General features: G+C 40.6%; 2 protein-coding genes and 1 long non-coding RNA gene across 4 annotated transcripts; 1 reads left to right on the top strand and 2 right to left on the bottom strand.

Moving 5' to 3' along the window:
* Positions 1-2,671: 2,671 nt before the first annotated feature.
* On the bottom strand, positions 2,672-4,382 carry LOC125762977 (uncharacterized). The gene is made up of 3 exons (XR_007418290.1): positions 3,962-4,382; positions 3,002-3,852; positions 2,672-2,760 (listed from the first exon to the last, which is right to left on the bottom strand). It is a non-coding gene; the product is annotated as an uncharacterized LOC125762977 (long non-coding RNA).
* A 1,236-nt stretch (positions 4,383-5,618) lies between these two features.
* Positions 5,619-8,315, top strand: LOC125762957 (ER degradation-enhancing alpha-mannosidase-like protein 2). Its single transcript, XM_049425620.1, has 2 exons — positions 5,619-5,913; positions 5,988-8,315. The coding sequence occupies exons 1-2, from the start codon at positions 5,720-5,722 to the stop codon at positions 8,254-8,256; spliced, it is 2,463 nt and encodes an 820-aa protein (XP_049281577.1). The 5' UTR covers positions 5,619-5,719; the 3' UTR covers positions 8,257-8,315.
* A 356-nt stretch (positions 8,316-8,671) lies between these two features.
* On the bottom strand, positions 8,672-13,038 carry LOC125762970 (pleckstrin homology domain-containing family F member 1 homolog). 2 transcript variants are annotated; one of them, XR_007418284.1, is made up of 8 exons: positions 12,799-13,038; positions 11,995-12,261; positions 11,761-11,886; positions 11,585-11,691; positions 11,299-11,436; positions 11,124-11,237; positions 10,738-10,891; positions 8,672-9,099 (listed from the first exon to the last, which is right to left on the bottom strand). XR_007418284.1 is itself a non-coding variant. In XM_049425645.1 (7 exons), the coding sequence occupies exons 1-7, from the start codon at positions 12,812-12,814 to the stop codon at positions 9,064-9,066; spliced, it is 804 nt and encodes a 267-aa protein (XP_049281602.1). In that variant the 5' UTR covers positions 12,815-13,037; the 3' UTR covers positions 8,672-9,063. The 2 variants fall into 2 exon arrangements, 1 of the variants encoding a protein (XP_049281602.1); XM_049425645.1 differs by lacking the exon at positions 10,738-10,891 and having other exon boundaries at positions 12,799-13,037.
* Positions 13,039-13,358: the final 320 nt, after the last annotated feature.

Below are 13,358 nucleotides of genomic sequence, written 5' to 3' on the forward strand. Positions count from 1 at the left end.
CAACCGATGCACAATGACAGCAAGCGTCTCCGGACCCATCTTGAACAGTTCGACCACTAGACCATCGCTGCCAGCTGACTTGTTGCATTTCAGCTGTTTGATGGCACTGATGACTTCGTCCAAGGATGGCGGGGCACTTCGTCATCCTGCTGGCCGTCGTAATACTGCTCTCCTCTGATTCCTGCGCCTGGTTCAGTCTTTCCTGTATCTGCTCTATTCAGGTGCTTGTCGAAGTAGCACTTTCACCTGTCGATCACCTCTCGCTTGTCCGACAGGATATCTCCCTCCTCGTTGCGGCACATAGCGGTCATGGGAGTGAAACCGCCTCGTGCCGCATTCAACATCCTGTAGAACTTACGAGTTTCCCCCGACTGGGACAGGTGCAGCATTAGTTGCTCGTCCGGCTCTTGGAAGCTGCTTTTCTTATCGACTCTTATCGAGAAGAGTCGGGTCTGCTGCCTTCTCAGTCGTCTGTAGTCTTCCACGTTCTGCCTGGTCTCGCGCTGGAGCATGCGGGTACGCGCTGCGTTCTTCTCGGATGCTCGCCTGCACACATCATCAAACCATTCCTTCCTCTGGTTACGTGTTACGCTGCCAATAGTTCGATCGGCCGTGCTGTTGATGACTCGCTCTATCATACGACAATGGTCATTGAGGGACATCGCCTCGAAGGTGGTAACGCTTACCCAAGCGTGAACTCAAAGTTCCTCGCCACATCAGCTTGCCGCAACCGATCTATGTTAAGCCTTGGGGTGAGCTGATAGCGCAGCTTATTGGCTGCGCTCAGTTTCTGGCGTAACTTAACCATAACCAGGAAATGGTCTGAGTCGACGTTTGCTCCTCTGTACGTACGTACGTCGATAATATCCGAGAAGTGCCTTCCATCGATGAGAACGTGGTCAATTTGGGAATATGTCTGCTGTGGTGATCTCCAGGTGTAGCCGAAGCGGGGTGCGTGCTGGAAGAAGGTGCTGCGAATGGTCATATGCTTGGAGGAGGCGAAGTTTATTAGGCGAAGCCCATTTTCGTTTGTCAGCTGGTGGGCGCTGAAACTACCTATCATGGGTTTGTATGCCTCCTCCCGTCCGACCTGAGCGTTAAAGTGTCCGATGACGATCTTGACGTCATTTTGTGGGCAGCGGTCGTACTCCCTCTCCAACTGCGTATAGAATATCTCCTTATCGTCATCGGTGCTTCCAAGGTGCGGACTATGCACGTTAATAATGCTCAGGTTGAACCTTCCGCGAACCTTCAACCTGCACATCCGTTCGTTGATCGGCCACCGATTACCGATTACTTTTATTCGCATCGCACCTATGACCAGGAACGCTGTACCGAGTTCATGCTTTTTACCACCGCTCTGGTAGATCATGCAATCACTGTGGTAGGGGCGCTCCATAACTCCTTTCCAGCGCACCTCCTGAAGTGTTACTATACCGAAGCCGCGGGCCCTCACCTCGTCCAAAAGAATGCGGCTACTTCCGGGTGCTGCAGTTCCATGTCCCGAGTTTCCAATCGTAGTTCTTGTTCAGTTGCGTGGGTCGGTATCCGTTAATCCGATTCGAAATGTCTTGGTTACTTTCCTTTGCTTTGGTATTGGGGGTGGCTTGCAAGGCCTCTCTCCCAACCCCCTGTCTCGTCGGAGGGCCTACGCATCCTAGCTGTTTTAAGTCCCGTATGATGCCAGGACAGAAGGGACATCCAGCCGCCCCTAATATGGAAAACAGACCCTGGCTGTCTCCCTCCGCTTAATTTAGCCATATACCCCATCTTCCCAAGGGGTTGGGTTTCCCCGTATACCCAAGCTCAGATATTTGGAGAGATATGTTACCATTCTGTACGACGGGGACGTATTGAGTCGGAGTAGGGTATGGAGTGCCTATATTATCCTTCTAGAGCAGGCATGAGCAACCTGCGGCTTGCGGGCCGCATGCGGCCCTCAAGGTGGTTTTATGCGGCCCGCGAATCTAGTTTCAAAGTTTCAAACCAATAGCTCCATTATATAAAATGTTAATAAGAACTAAAAGTGTAATAATTAAATAATAATTAAAAAATCTGGCTAAAGTCTGAAACACGACCCCCCCACTCACGGGCACTCATTTGAGTGACTTTTTTTCGTGCAGGGTGGTTCGAAATCGGTTGCGTGTTTTTTAATTATGTTTCCAGACACAGACACCTGAGGGCATGGCCGTCGAAGAAGAAAATGTAGCAATTGGTGCCATCTATCGACCACAGGTCAAAGATTGGCGATCCGTTGGAGCTTTCGCGAATAGCTCCGGCCACAGACATGGTAGCGATTAGTGGTGCATGGACGAAATGTAGCCACAAGTGCCATCTAGCCATGGCCAGAAGAAAGTTTGGCGATATCTTGGATACCGGCGGAGCTATGGGGCAAAGTTGGGCCAAAAATGAGGAATATTTTACGGTTTCACAAACAGCGTATGGAACTTGGTTCCTCGATGAATAAATCACTTTTCACTACGCGAAAACCTCCTTACAATTTAATAGTAATTGTAAAAAAAATCAAATTCAGGCCACATTGCATAGTCTCCGAACCACCCTGTACGAAAAATTGACACGCAGATGAGTGACCGTGAGTGGGGGGGGGTCGTGTTTCAGACTTTAGCCAAAAATCTTTTGGCTAAAGTCTGAAACACGACCCCCCCCCACTCACGGGCACTCATTTGAGTGACTTTTTTTCGTGCAGGGTGGTTCGAAATCGGTTGCGTGTTTTTTAATTATGTTTCGAGACACAGACACCTGAGGGCATGGCCGTCCAAGAAGAAAATGTAGCAATTGGTGCCATCTATCGACCACAGGTCAAAGATTGGCGATTCGTTGGAGCTTTCGCGAATAGCTCCGGCCACAGACATGGTGGCTAAAGTCTGAAACACGACCCCTCCCCCCCCACTCACGGGCACTCATTTGAGTGACTTTTTTTCGTGCAGGGTGGTTCGAAATCGGTTGGGTGTTTTTTAATTATGTTTCGAGACACAGACACCTGAGGGCATGGCCGTCGAAGAAGAAAATGTAGCAATTGGTGCCATCTATCGACCACAGGTCAAAGATTGGCGATCCGTTGGAGCTTTCGCGAATAGCTCCGGCCACAGACATGGTAGCGATTAGTGGTGCATGGACGAAATCTAGCCACAAGTGCCATCTAGCCATGGCCAGAAGAAAGTTTGGCGATATCTTGGATACCGGCGGAGCTATGGGGCAAAGTTGGGCCAAAAATGAGGAAAATTTTACGGTTTCACAAACAGCGTATGGAACTTGGTTCCTCGATGAATAAATCACTTTTCACTATGCGAAAACCTCCTTACAATTTAATAGTAATTGTAAAAAAAATAAAATTCAGGCCACATTGCATAGTCTCCGAACCACCCTGTACGAAAAATTGACACGCAGATGAGTGACCGTGAGTGGGGGGGGGGGGGTCTTGTTTCAGACTTTAGCCTAATCAACATTCTTTTAATTAAAATATACGCGAGAACAATATCGAAGAACATTTTGCAAGCTCTCAACGGCCATCCTACAACAGTTATCAACTGTTTTTCTACTCGTCCCGGCAAAGAAGAGCAAAGCAAAGAAAACAAATATTATTAATATTAAAGTTAAAAGCAACATATCTTTCAATTTCAGTTGAACTATTAAATTTTAGAGATAATCCAATGTCTTTAGCCTATTCTAGCCTATATACTATCAGCCCAAGAATATTTACCCTCCTTCCTTCGTTCCGGATTGATTCCAAGCATCGTTCTTCCAAAAACACTCCTTTTCTTATATCTATTCACCCTCTAGCACGCTGTCCTGTACTTCCGATTTAAGCACTGTATCCGACTATCCAATTTGCTAAAAGATAGAAGTTTTATACGTTCAATTATACGCTCGTCGTCGTGTGGTTTATTTTTTACTACTACTAAATAAACGCAACACATGAACGCAAAGAAATGCATCTTACCTAGTCCTTCTAAATTCCTGCTGGCTTATTTGCTGCTGATTTCTTTTAAAACTGTCCCAAATTAACTTCAGCACGTGAGAATGACTCTGTACTTTCATTTGAACGATTTGTACTATTCATAAAAGCCATAGCCACAAAACACTCAAAACACGAAGGAGATTTGAAAAGGCGTTCAGCCTATATTCGTTAGGAAATACGATGTGTTTTTGTTTTGAAAATGCATCCATAGGATTGTGACGTTTACCAATACCAGCATATACTTTTATCGCCGTCCTGCTCTTTCTTACGGCAAAATTTCTTCCATCTCACGATTCGAGCAAATTTTTACCTTTTACACTCCCTTGGGCCTATATTGCGCTTGTCAATTTCTACTTGGGAAGCTTGCCGAAGAAAACTACTCGAATGGGTAAATTAGCAGAACGCTCCCGGTGTGCAGAGAGCGAGACGAACGGACCATTTTGGTCCGTTGACGTGTAGTTTCGGTAAAAGTTTAGGACAAAGTTGGTCGCTACGGTTTTTCTCTCCAAAACTTGACTATTTTGAGAGCGGATCTGTGTAAAAAGAAGGGTTCTTTGATTGTATGTGTAAACCGACAGAGTTTGCTCAAGGTAGAATTATTTGCATCTCGTCCTGAACTGTTCATCCTCCCTCTTTCCTCTAGCGTAAAACCCACATAGATAAAGGCTCAGTTTGCTGTGCGCTAAGTCCAGGTCGGACGTGTTGTGGGACTTAAAAATTTTTGAATCTGTGCGTGTATGCTGCGCGGAGGATTGGAAATGTGCGCTTTAGCTTTGTGCAGTGCAGTATTTAAACAAGTGTTGCGATTTAATTAGAATTTGTATGTCTTTTCAAGCCATTAACGTGTGGTGTTAGTTTTTTCCCTTCACTCCGTGCTTGCTTCGGCAAGCGCATTGAATTGAAGTGAGGAAAAAAACTTTCGGTACATGTTGTGGAAATTTCTTCGCTTTTTTACACGCCGATGAATACAGTTGGTGTTGTGTGTTGTGTGTGAAATAGTGATTATTGTTCTGGTTGATCTTGTGCCGTACGATCAACAAGCCGCAAATTAGTTTTCGCATTTGATTTGGTGAAAAATGATGTCAAATATCCTGTACGCGCAGGCACTGCGGTTCTATGCAGTACATGCTCGTGTTTTTGTCTTCCTTTTGTGCTTCTTGCTGGCGTCGTTCGCCGTTCGCTCACCCCATTCGTACATGCAGTGAAGGATTGTGTCTTCTTCTTCTTGTGGGTTTTGCCCGTATCGTATGCACTGTATTCCTATGTGCAGCGAAGGATCGTGTTTTCGTCATCCTCTTCGGCATCATTCGTACGTGGAACCGAAGATCACTGCTTGAACCTACACGCACACAACGACAAAAATACGGAGAGCGCACTCTGCAATGGAATGCTAGGAATGGTCCGTTTCTCTTTTTTGCCCTATGCTAGCACATAGGAAATGGTCCGACCATGTCTTCCTTCGGACCATTTTTTACATGGCGCTTCGGACCATTTCTCCCACCATTTTTTGGTCCGTTTCTCTCGCTCTCTGCACACCGGGCTGCCTCACTGGGGCGGTCTCGCCGGTTTGCCGTGTAGACCGGTCTTATTCTATTCTGACATGCATATTGGGTATTCGATAACATGTCAACATGAGTTTGAGTTCGTTTCAAACAAATGTAAACAAACAGAGAACAGGCTTGCTTCAGTGATAGAAATATAGGTTTTATTTAAGATAGTGCTAATTGTAGCTTCATTTCAATGAAAGTAATACTAGAATCGAAAACAAGGTGCTCACGTATCACAAATGTATCACGGAGCATCATACGCTTTAATTGTCCTCAATCGTTACTGATGGTTTTAGTATGGTGCTGTACTGCAGGATGGATTTTCCAATCTGTTTCGGAAGTGCAAGCTTTGAGGAAATATGCAGCTACTGATATGCATCGTATGCGGTAACACTCGACCCATAGTCGTAAAAGATGTAAGGCAACACGAAGTGATCCTATTTTACATGCCATCTTTCCAGCGAACGAGTCCGTCAAATGTTTCATCATGCGTACGATGGTTATCTGCAGTATGGTGCTCCATACGACGAGTTGCGGCCTTTATCCTGCGATGCTATTGACACTTGGGGTAGTTATTCGCTAACATTGATTGACGCACTCGATACATTAGCAGTCATGGGTAACTACACTGAGTTTGGCCGTGTGGTACAACTTTTGCAAGATAGATCATTTGATGCAGACATCAACGTATCAGTGTTCGAAACAAATATTCGCATAATTGGTGGACTTTTGTCGGCCCATTTACTTTCTTATCATGCCGATCTGGCATCCATGGGATTAGTTAAACCAGGTTGGCCCTGTGAAGGTCCACTATTGGAAATGGCACAGGATGTTGCGCAGCGTTTATTGCCGGCATTCGATACCGCTACGGGCATGCCGTACGGCACGGTAAATTTGCGCCACGGTGTACCATATGGAGAAACATCGGTCACCTGTACTGCGGGTATCGGAACTTTTATACTGGAATTTGGCACCCTCAGCAGACTGACAGGAAATTCCGTATACGAAGATGTTGCAATGAATGCTCTGTCCGCACTGTACAAACACCGCTCCCCAATAGGATTGTATGGAAATCATATCGATGTACAAACTGGTCGCTGGATAGCACAGGATGCCGGCATTGGTGCTGGGGTGGATTCATATTTTGAATATTTAGTAAAAGGATCAATCCTGCTCGAACGACCTGAGCTGATGGGCAAATTCCTCGAAAGTAAGGCAGCGATTGATCGCTATTTGAAACGAGAAGATTGGTACGTTTGGGTTAGCATGAGCAAAGGTCAGATCACGCTACCCGTATTTCAGTCACTCGAAGCATACTGGCCAGGTTTACTTAGTTTGTATGGCAATACAAAGGAAGCGCTACGTGTACTGCACAACTACCAGTCCGTTTGGCGTCAGTATGGATTTCTACCGGAATTTTACAATATTCCCACCGGAGAAGCTGGTGCAAATCGTGAAAATTATCCCCTGCGGCCAGAGCTAATTGAATCGGTAATGTATCTGTATCGTGCTACCGGCGATCCATTCCTACTGGAGGTAGGCGAAAACATCCTTGAAAGCATCGAGTATAGCGCCAAGACGGCATGTGGCTACGCGACGATACGGAACGTTCTGACGCACCAACAAGAGGATCGTATGGAATCGTTTTTTTTGGCCGAAACTACCAAATATCTGTACCTATTGTTTGATCCAAATAATGTGCTGCACAATGATGGGAGCATTGGCAATGTTATTAATGTAGTGCACAACGAAGATGATAAAGATGAAATGTACGAATGTGTCGTAGGTGCTGGGGGATACATTTTCAACACGGAAGCCCATCCAATCGATCCAACGGCACTGCGGTGCTGTGAAGCAATTCATGGCAACATTTTTGCTGACCGGACATCCGCAAATCAAAACAAAAACAATTCCCCGCGAGGCGAACTGTTTCTTTCGAAAGGTCAACGGAAAATGGTTCAATCACAGCAAAAGGAAAATGTACAACAATTATGGAATCGCTCCATACGTAAAGAACCAACATTTGCTACGAATTCGGACGTTGGAACAAAACCCGTTGTTGATAGAATGACCACCATAAGTCTTCCTACCGGCACTATGAATCGTGATGTGGAAAAAGTAGAGAGTATTCCCAGTGATATTAAGATCAAAACTATCTCATCAACCGTACCCATTTCAAGCAAAGATATGAAATCATCTTCGATGTTACACTATACAGAATCATCGCAAATAGTAGATGATGCTAGTCATGTTCTTTCATCTGTATCGGGTGAAATTGCGGAACCATCGTCAATCATTGCACCGAAGGAAACGAAATGCAGCAGCAGCAGTAGAGACAAATCTAATTACATCATTTTTGGATCAGACCCTATGAAGGAAGAATCATCTGCATTGAAAGAAGATTCTTGCAATATTATGGTAAAATCAACACTAACGTCAACCAAGGATGGCAATAATGAAAATGAGGAAGATAAAACAATGGCAACGCTATTAAAACTCGTGCAGAGCATGTTTCACACAACCGTCGGCCAGCATGATACGAAAAGATCTAAGTTTGATCGTGAAAAATTTTATCAACACTTGATCAGAAAGCGTATGTTAGAAGAAGAAAGTAGTAAATACAACGCATCGGCACCATCGCCGACCAAAGATGAAAAGCAGCACGAGCTGCTACTGTGTCGCGCACAACCTTATCTTCATCGGCTAACTCTAATTGGCGAGTTCTATTAAAGTGTGGGGGTTGTAAACGTTGCTTGAAATAAAAAAAGTGTAAGTGTCATGAAATTGGACGTTACGGGTAAATTTGTTATTTATTTTTTGTTTACCAACTCTACCAATTTTATCATGTACACTATATATCACATTTATCTTATAGACTATATATCATCTAACACACTGAAAGTTTTGCATTCATGCATTTGCAAAGCTATCAGTGTTGCAGCTCAGAAAGCTTAGCTAGTTTAGAATCAGCTTCCTTTTGAGAATGAAAAAGGTTTCATTATCTGACCCAATACAGAACATGAGAATACTGGGGAAAAAAGCTTTAGCATAGGTACTTTTTTATTAGTGCATTAACGAAAATGTACTTTTTGCTTTTAAAACTCTACGGATTATACCAAACAATCTTTGAAATAAAAACACATAATTTATACGACATAATTGGACAAAAGTAAAATATATTTCATGTTCAAGAAACAGCATGATACAAGTTACGGAAATATCTAAATATTTTGATTTTTATAACTTTTTCTATAACTTAAATAAATCAAGAGAAAATAATCTTTCTGTTGTTGTTTCAAGCTAATCATTCATTGTAATTGTAAAAGAATATCATATATATAATAGGGTACCCAATGTATTTTACCATTACTAAAATGAATATAAGGTTATACATCAAAATGAAATTGGTGTCTGTTTCATGTTCTGCTGAATGTACGATTATTTGATGCAATACCACTTGTTCTCCAGAAAGTTTTTACTTTATTAGCTCGAACGCCAGCATTACGCTATGAAGGATTCATTAAAGCACTTACATTATTATTTTTCAAGTTTACCATCGGCGTAAAATTTGGGCTGAAAACGAACAAATAAACAAAAAAATATTAATTAAAAAAACACAATACATCAAAATTTCATTTAAATTATACGATTGCTCAAACAAATTGTGAAACACTCAAAATTGATGTGTCAACATATTTTTTTTGTTTGTATTCTAGCGATAGAAGGTTAATCATCATACATTTTTATGAGCCCCCTCATTTATGGCTTTTGATCCTTTGTAGGAGTTGATAGGTACTATAAACAGTTCTGCATTATGAAATACATTTTTGATCCATAGGTGATCAAAACTAGCTCGACCAGTTCAACCGTTATTCAATGCACTTAGGTACATAATGTTTAAAACATGGATGTGTGGCTCGGTCCACAGACTTGCTTTTTTGGATACAATGTATCTTTTTTTCTTGGATTTTGTAGCAAAAAATGTGTTTATACTTCCACGATTTCCCTTGCTCAAGAACCCTCTTACGTTAATATGAATTTTTTTTTTTATTAAATTTTTCACTCTAGCTTGTGCTAGCACTAGCAATTGATTTTAAATAATTAGGGCGCATGCAGTAATAATTTATCTATAAATATACATCACATACAACATAAAGTCAATTGATATTGGACCATTAGTAACGGTGGGATCTTGAGCTTGACTAGAGCTTACACATTGAAACTCACACTCGTTAACTGCGCGTCGGAATTGAATTTGCAATTGTTGATCTCATTATACTTGTACTTAATCGTCGAGCCACGTATAATTAAAAACGAAGGGTATTAGTTGAGTAACAAAACGTAAATTAATAATTATAAAATTTTGCACGAACATTGATTGGTTAAACATTAAAAGATTGAGAAGCAGAGCAGACAAGGTTTGCAAGCAGACAAACAATTTCATTTGTAAAATATCTGTAAACATATAGGAATACATCAAATAGCCATACTTTAATGTTGAACAATAGTGAATGTGGGATAGAACTGTATACATAAAAAATAATGAATGTGTGATAAAACCGTATACCTACAACAAAAAAAAATCTTTCTTTTTTTCCCATAACATGCAACCTTCAGCTAAAAACAAATAGAAAGTAAAAAATTCACAAACCAATGGTACGCAGTAAAAAAAAACTTTATAAACCATACTAGTATTTCTTCATTCTTACTTTTCTTTAGTTACTGCTTCTATCTTCACGTCTACTTTCCATAACTTCCCATAACTTTCTATAAACTTTTAGTCAGATTTGGTAAGCAAATATAATTTAAAGAAAAAGTTGTATCCACATAAAATATAAAACAATTTTAAAAACAACGCTTGGAAAACATAAAATGCAAGCAGTTCACAAATAACACGAAATGGACACTTGTTAAAAACGGTCAAACAAGGGACGACGACAAATTTCCTTGTTTAACGGTGCGAAAATAATTATTTGGCACACGGTTTTGTACGATAAGTTCTAGAATCAAAATGTTGAAATAGATTAAACTACCTATTTAAACAACTGATTATTCAATTTAGCCAACTAAATTAACAAGTAGACGAAATGGTTTATTAACTCAAACAATGAAAAAAACAATCTCTACATTACTGCAACAAACCAAAAACATCACAAATCACAAAATTAATACGTAAATAATTACGTCTTATCTGTATCGTACAAATCTAACCTTTTGAACTTTCAGGAGAGTTACAGCAGAAATAGAAATAATAATGTACAACCTTTTCTTTACGTTTTTCATATACTTCAAAACGTTGTTCCTCATTGATTTCTTATATTTATTACACACATAACGCTGCATGTGCGTAATGCATCGTAAAATTCTGAATTGCAGAACAATCCGTGATCCCAACGAATTCATAAAAGTTAGTAAAAGATAGAGAGAAGAGAATAAATACAGTTAGAAAAGATACGCATTATACGTATTTGAGATATATAATTCCTCGTGTTTAAGATTCACACACACTAAAAAACACGTAACTATACTATGCAATACTTGTGTGTGTTTCAAAAGGCCAAAGTTTTCCTGCGCTATGCCATCCATTCAATACTTACTTCATCGTGTGTCACATTATCCTTAAGAGTTTCCTCGTCATCTCCTGAATCATCCTCGCCCGAGCTTTCAGTAGAGTTTGCTGGTTTGTTGTTGTTACCGGCAAGTGCTTTGTTCTGTAAAAATAACACATTATGTAGAATGTTGCACACACTTAACATGATCGTCATTACTTACTCCATCGCGCTTCATAGACTTGAGGTTGTCGTAGCAATCGAGACATACGCGCAGAGGTTTATTACTCTGCCCGGGAAGCATAAACTTTTTCGACGAGCATGGACCGCATACAACGGCTCCGCAATTTCGACAGTGATGCTATGGAAAACCGAAATGACACATAATTATCAATAACCTTCCATGTACTCTAAAGCATGACAAAATTCGTTTTCCAACGAATTGCAGCTGTAGTACGTATTCGAATGATTCATAACAAACATGAATACATTCTGCTTTGTTTACGCACCCTTCTGTTGATCATAGTGAACTGAGTCTTTTTACAATGCATGCAGATGGTTGCTTCGCTGTCTGGAACCCATACCGCAGCATGCGTTTCGACTGGTTTTTTGCCGCCTGTTATGAATAAAAAAAATTCTGATAAGAAAATCCTTCTACATCTTTACCCTAGCGTTCGAAGCATACTTTTGCGCAATAAATCTTCGATGCACTTGTTGATGTGTGCCATCCATTCTTGTTTTTCTGTTTGGGTCGCAGCGTAGACTGCGAAAGATTTGGTAGCCGTACGTATCAGCCAACCATTTCTATACTCTGCACCGGAAAGAGAATGCGAGGAGCAATGATGCGTAAGCAGTGGATATTAGTTCTAAAATTACGTTCTAAAACTTATTTCCTCATAAAAGAACAAAAAAAACTTACGACCATTATCTTCCAGCGCCTGCAACTGAACTTCCTCAAGGGGAATTAAGTGTTGTTTGTTGTATTTTTTCTTGCCAATAACAATGTTGCCATACACCAAAATGTCATTAAACAAGAAAAATTGTCGTGCTTTAGGACGTTTGCGACACATTTTTGTAAGGACCCCTTCGCCTACTAGTACACGCCCAGGAACAAGCAACTGCTGCCCAGATGTTCCGAAACAGTTTTCAACCATTTGTATCCGTCGAGCATTGGCTTCGCTGTTAACTTTTCACATTAGGAAGGGAAATGGAATATAATTAATTGTTAGATTGTTTTATATCTAGGAAAAAACATAAATGCAGAAGCTAGAACACTTAAAATCAAATACTTTTCCGTATTAAACAAGTAAAAGAATAACTCAAACCTATAATTGTGGACACAATTAATCTTTTTTATAAAAACATGTAATCCTTATTTTAGCTACAAACGAATCGCATTATTGCTTTAACCAGTGCAGAACTTTCTATTTTTACTTCGTTAATTTGTTGACAAATATAAAGTATCATATTATTATCACGCGATTCATGAGCCCTGGCACAGCAAACTGTGTATGAATCATTTTAATACCATCATCGTCATTACCATTCTATACAGCAACATGCAGGCTAATTGTTGTTGCGTTGATTCTAAACTATTACCCATAATTTCTATTTCAATGCATATAATGACCTGAATATAGCTATATTCTGCATTCACGTAGCACGAACTGTTCATACACAAAGAAAAATCATGACAATGTTGAATCCAGCTAAATAAACTCACCTAACTTGTCCACCATATTTGAACACCACTGGTATAGATGTCTTTACTTTCCTCACAAATTCGAACGAAATTAGCAACTGTATTTACAATTAAACAAAATAAAAACAAAAAAATAATCAACTTGATGGGTCACGTATCAAAACTCTTTCTGAAACTTGTAGGACAATTAAATTATTCGTGCTATTCCAGTGTTCGATACATTCCTCTGTCGATGCTGTTTTGCTGACAGCAAAGAGCGCAGCTATTCGTAACAATGGTTCTAACAATGGACTGGCAAATATCACTTTAAGAAATATCCATGAGGGATCATTCATGAATTAAACCTGAAAATACTTTTAATCGATGAAGCATGATCATTTGTTTTACATAATAGATTCTTAAGAAAATTTATGTGAGGGCAGTTTTAATAAAAATAAAAAAAGTTTTTGCAATGGAGAAAACTTTAGCGGCGTTTACACTACGTACCCAGCAAAACACAACCGTGGACAATATTGATAAAATGTTTGACATTTGAGGCTGTCTACACATGAATCCGCGGACGCCGCGGTCCGCGGAAAACA

The sequence above is a fragment of the Anopheles funestus genome, chromosome 2RL (genome assembly GCF_943734845.2).
Source record: "Anopheles funestus chromosome 2RL, idAnoFuneDA-416_04, whole genome shotgun sequence".
NCBI classification, from domain to species: domain Eukaryota; kingdom Metazoa; phylum Arthropoda; class Insecta; order Diptera; family Culicidae; genus Anopheles; species Anopheles funestus.

Excerpts from the sequence above, each read along its gene's own strand:
- LOC125762957 (XM_049425620.1), top strand. The coding sequence starts at position 5,720 with ATGAAAGTAATACTAGAATCGAAAACAAGGTGCTCACGTATCACAAAT. Across the intron at positions 5,914-5,987 it reads ACTGATATGCATCGTATGCG|CGAACGAGTCCGTCAAATGT; the intron begins GTAACACTCGAC and ends CCATCTTTCCAG.
- LOC125762970 (XM_049425645.1), bottom strand. Across the intron at positions 11,887-11,994 it reads GGCGCTGGAAGATAATGGTC|AGTATAGAAATGGTTGGCTG; the intron begins GTAAGTTTTTTT and ends TTTCCGGTGCAG. Across the intron at positions 9,100-11,123 it reads ATAATGTGACACACGATGAA|CCCAAATTTTACGCCGATGG; the intron begins GTAAGTATTGAA and ends GTTCGTTTTCAG.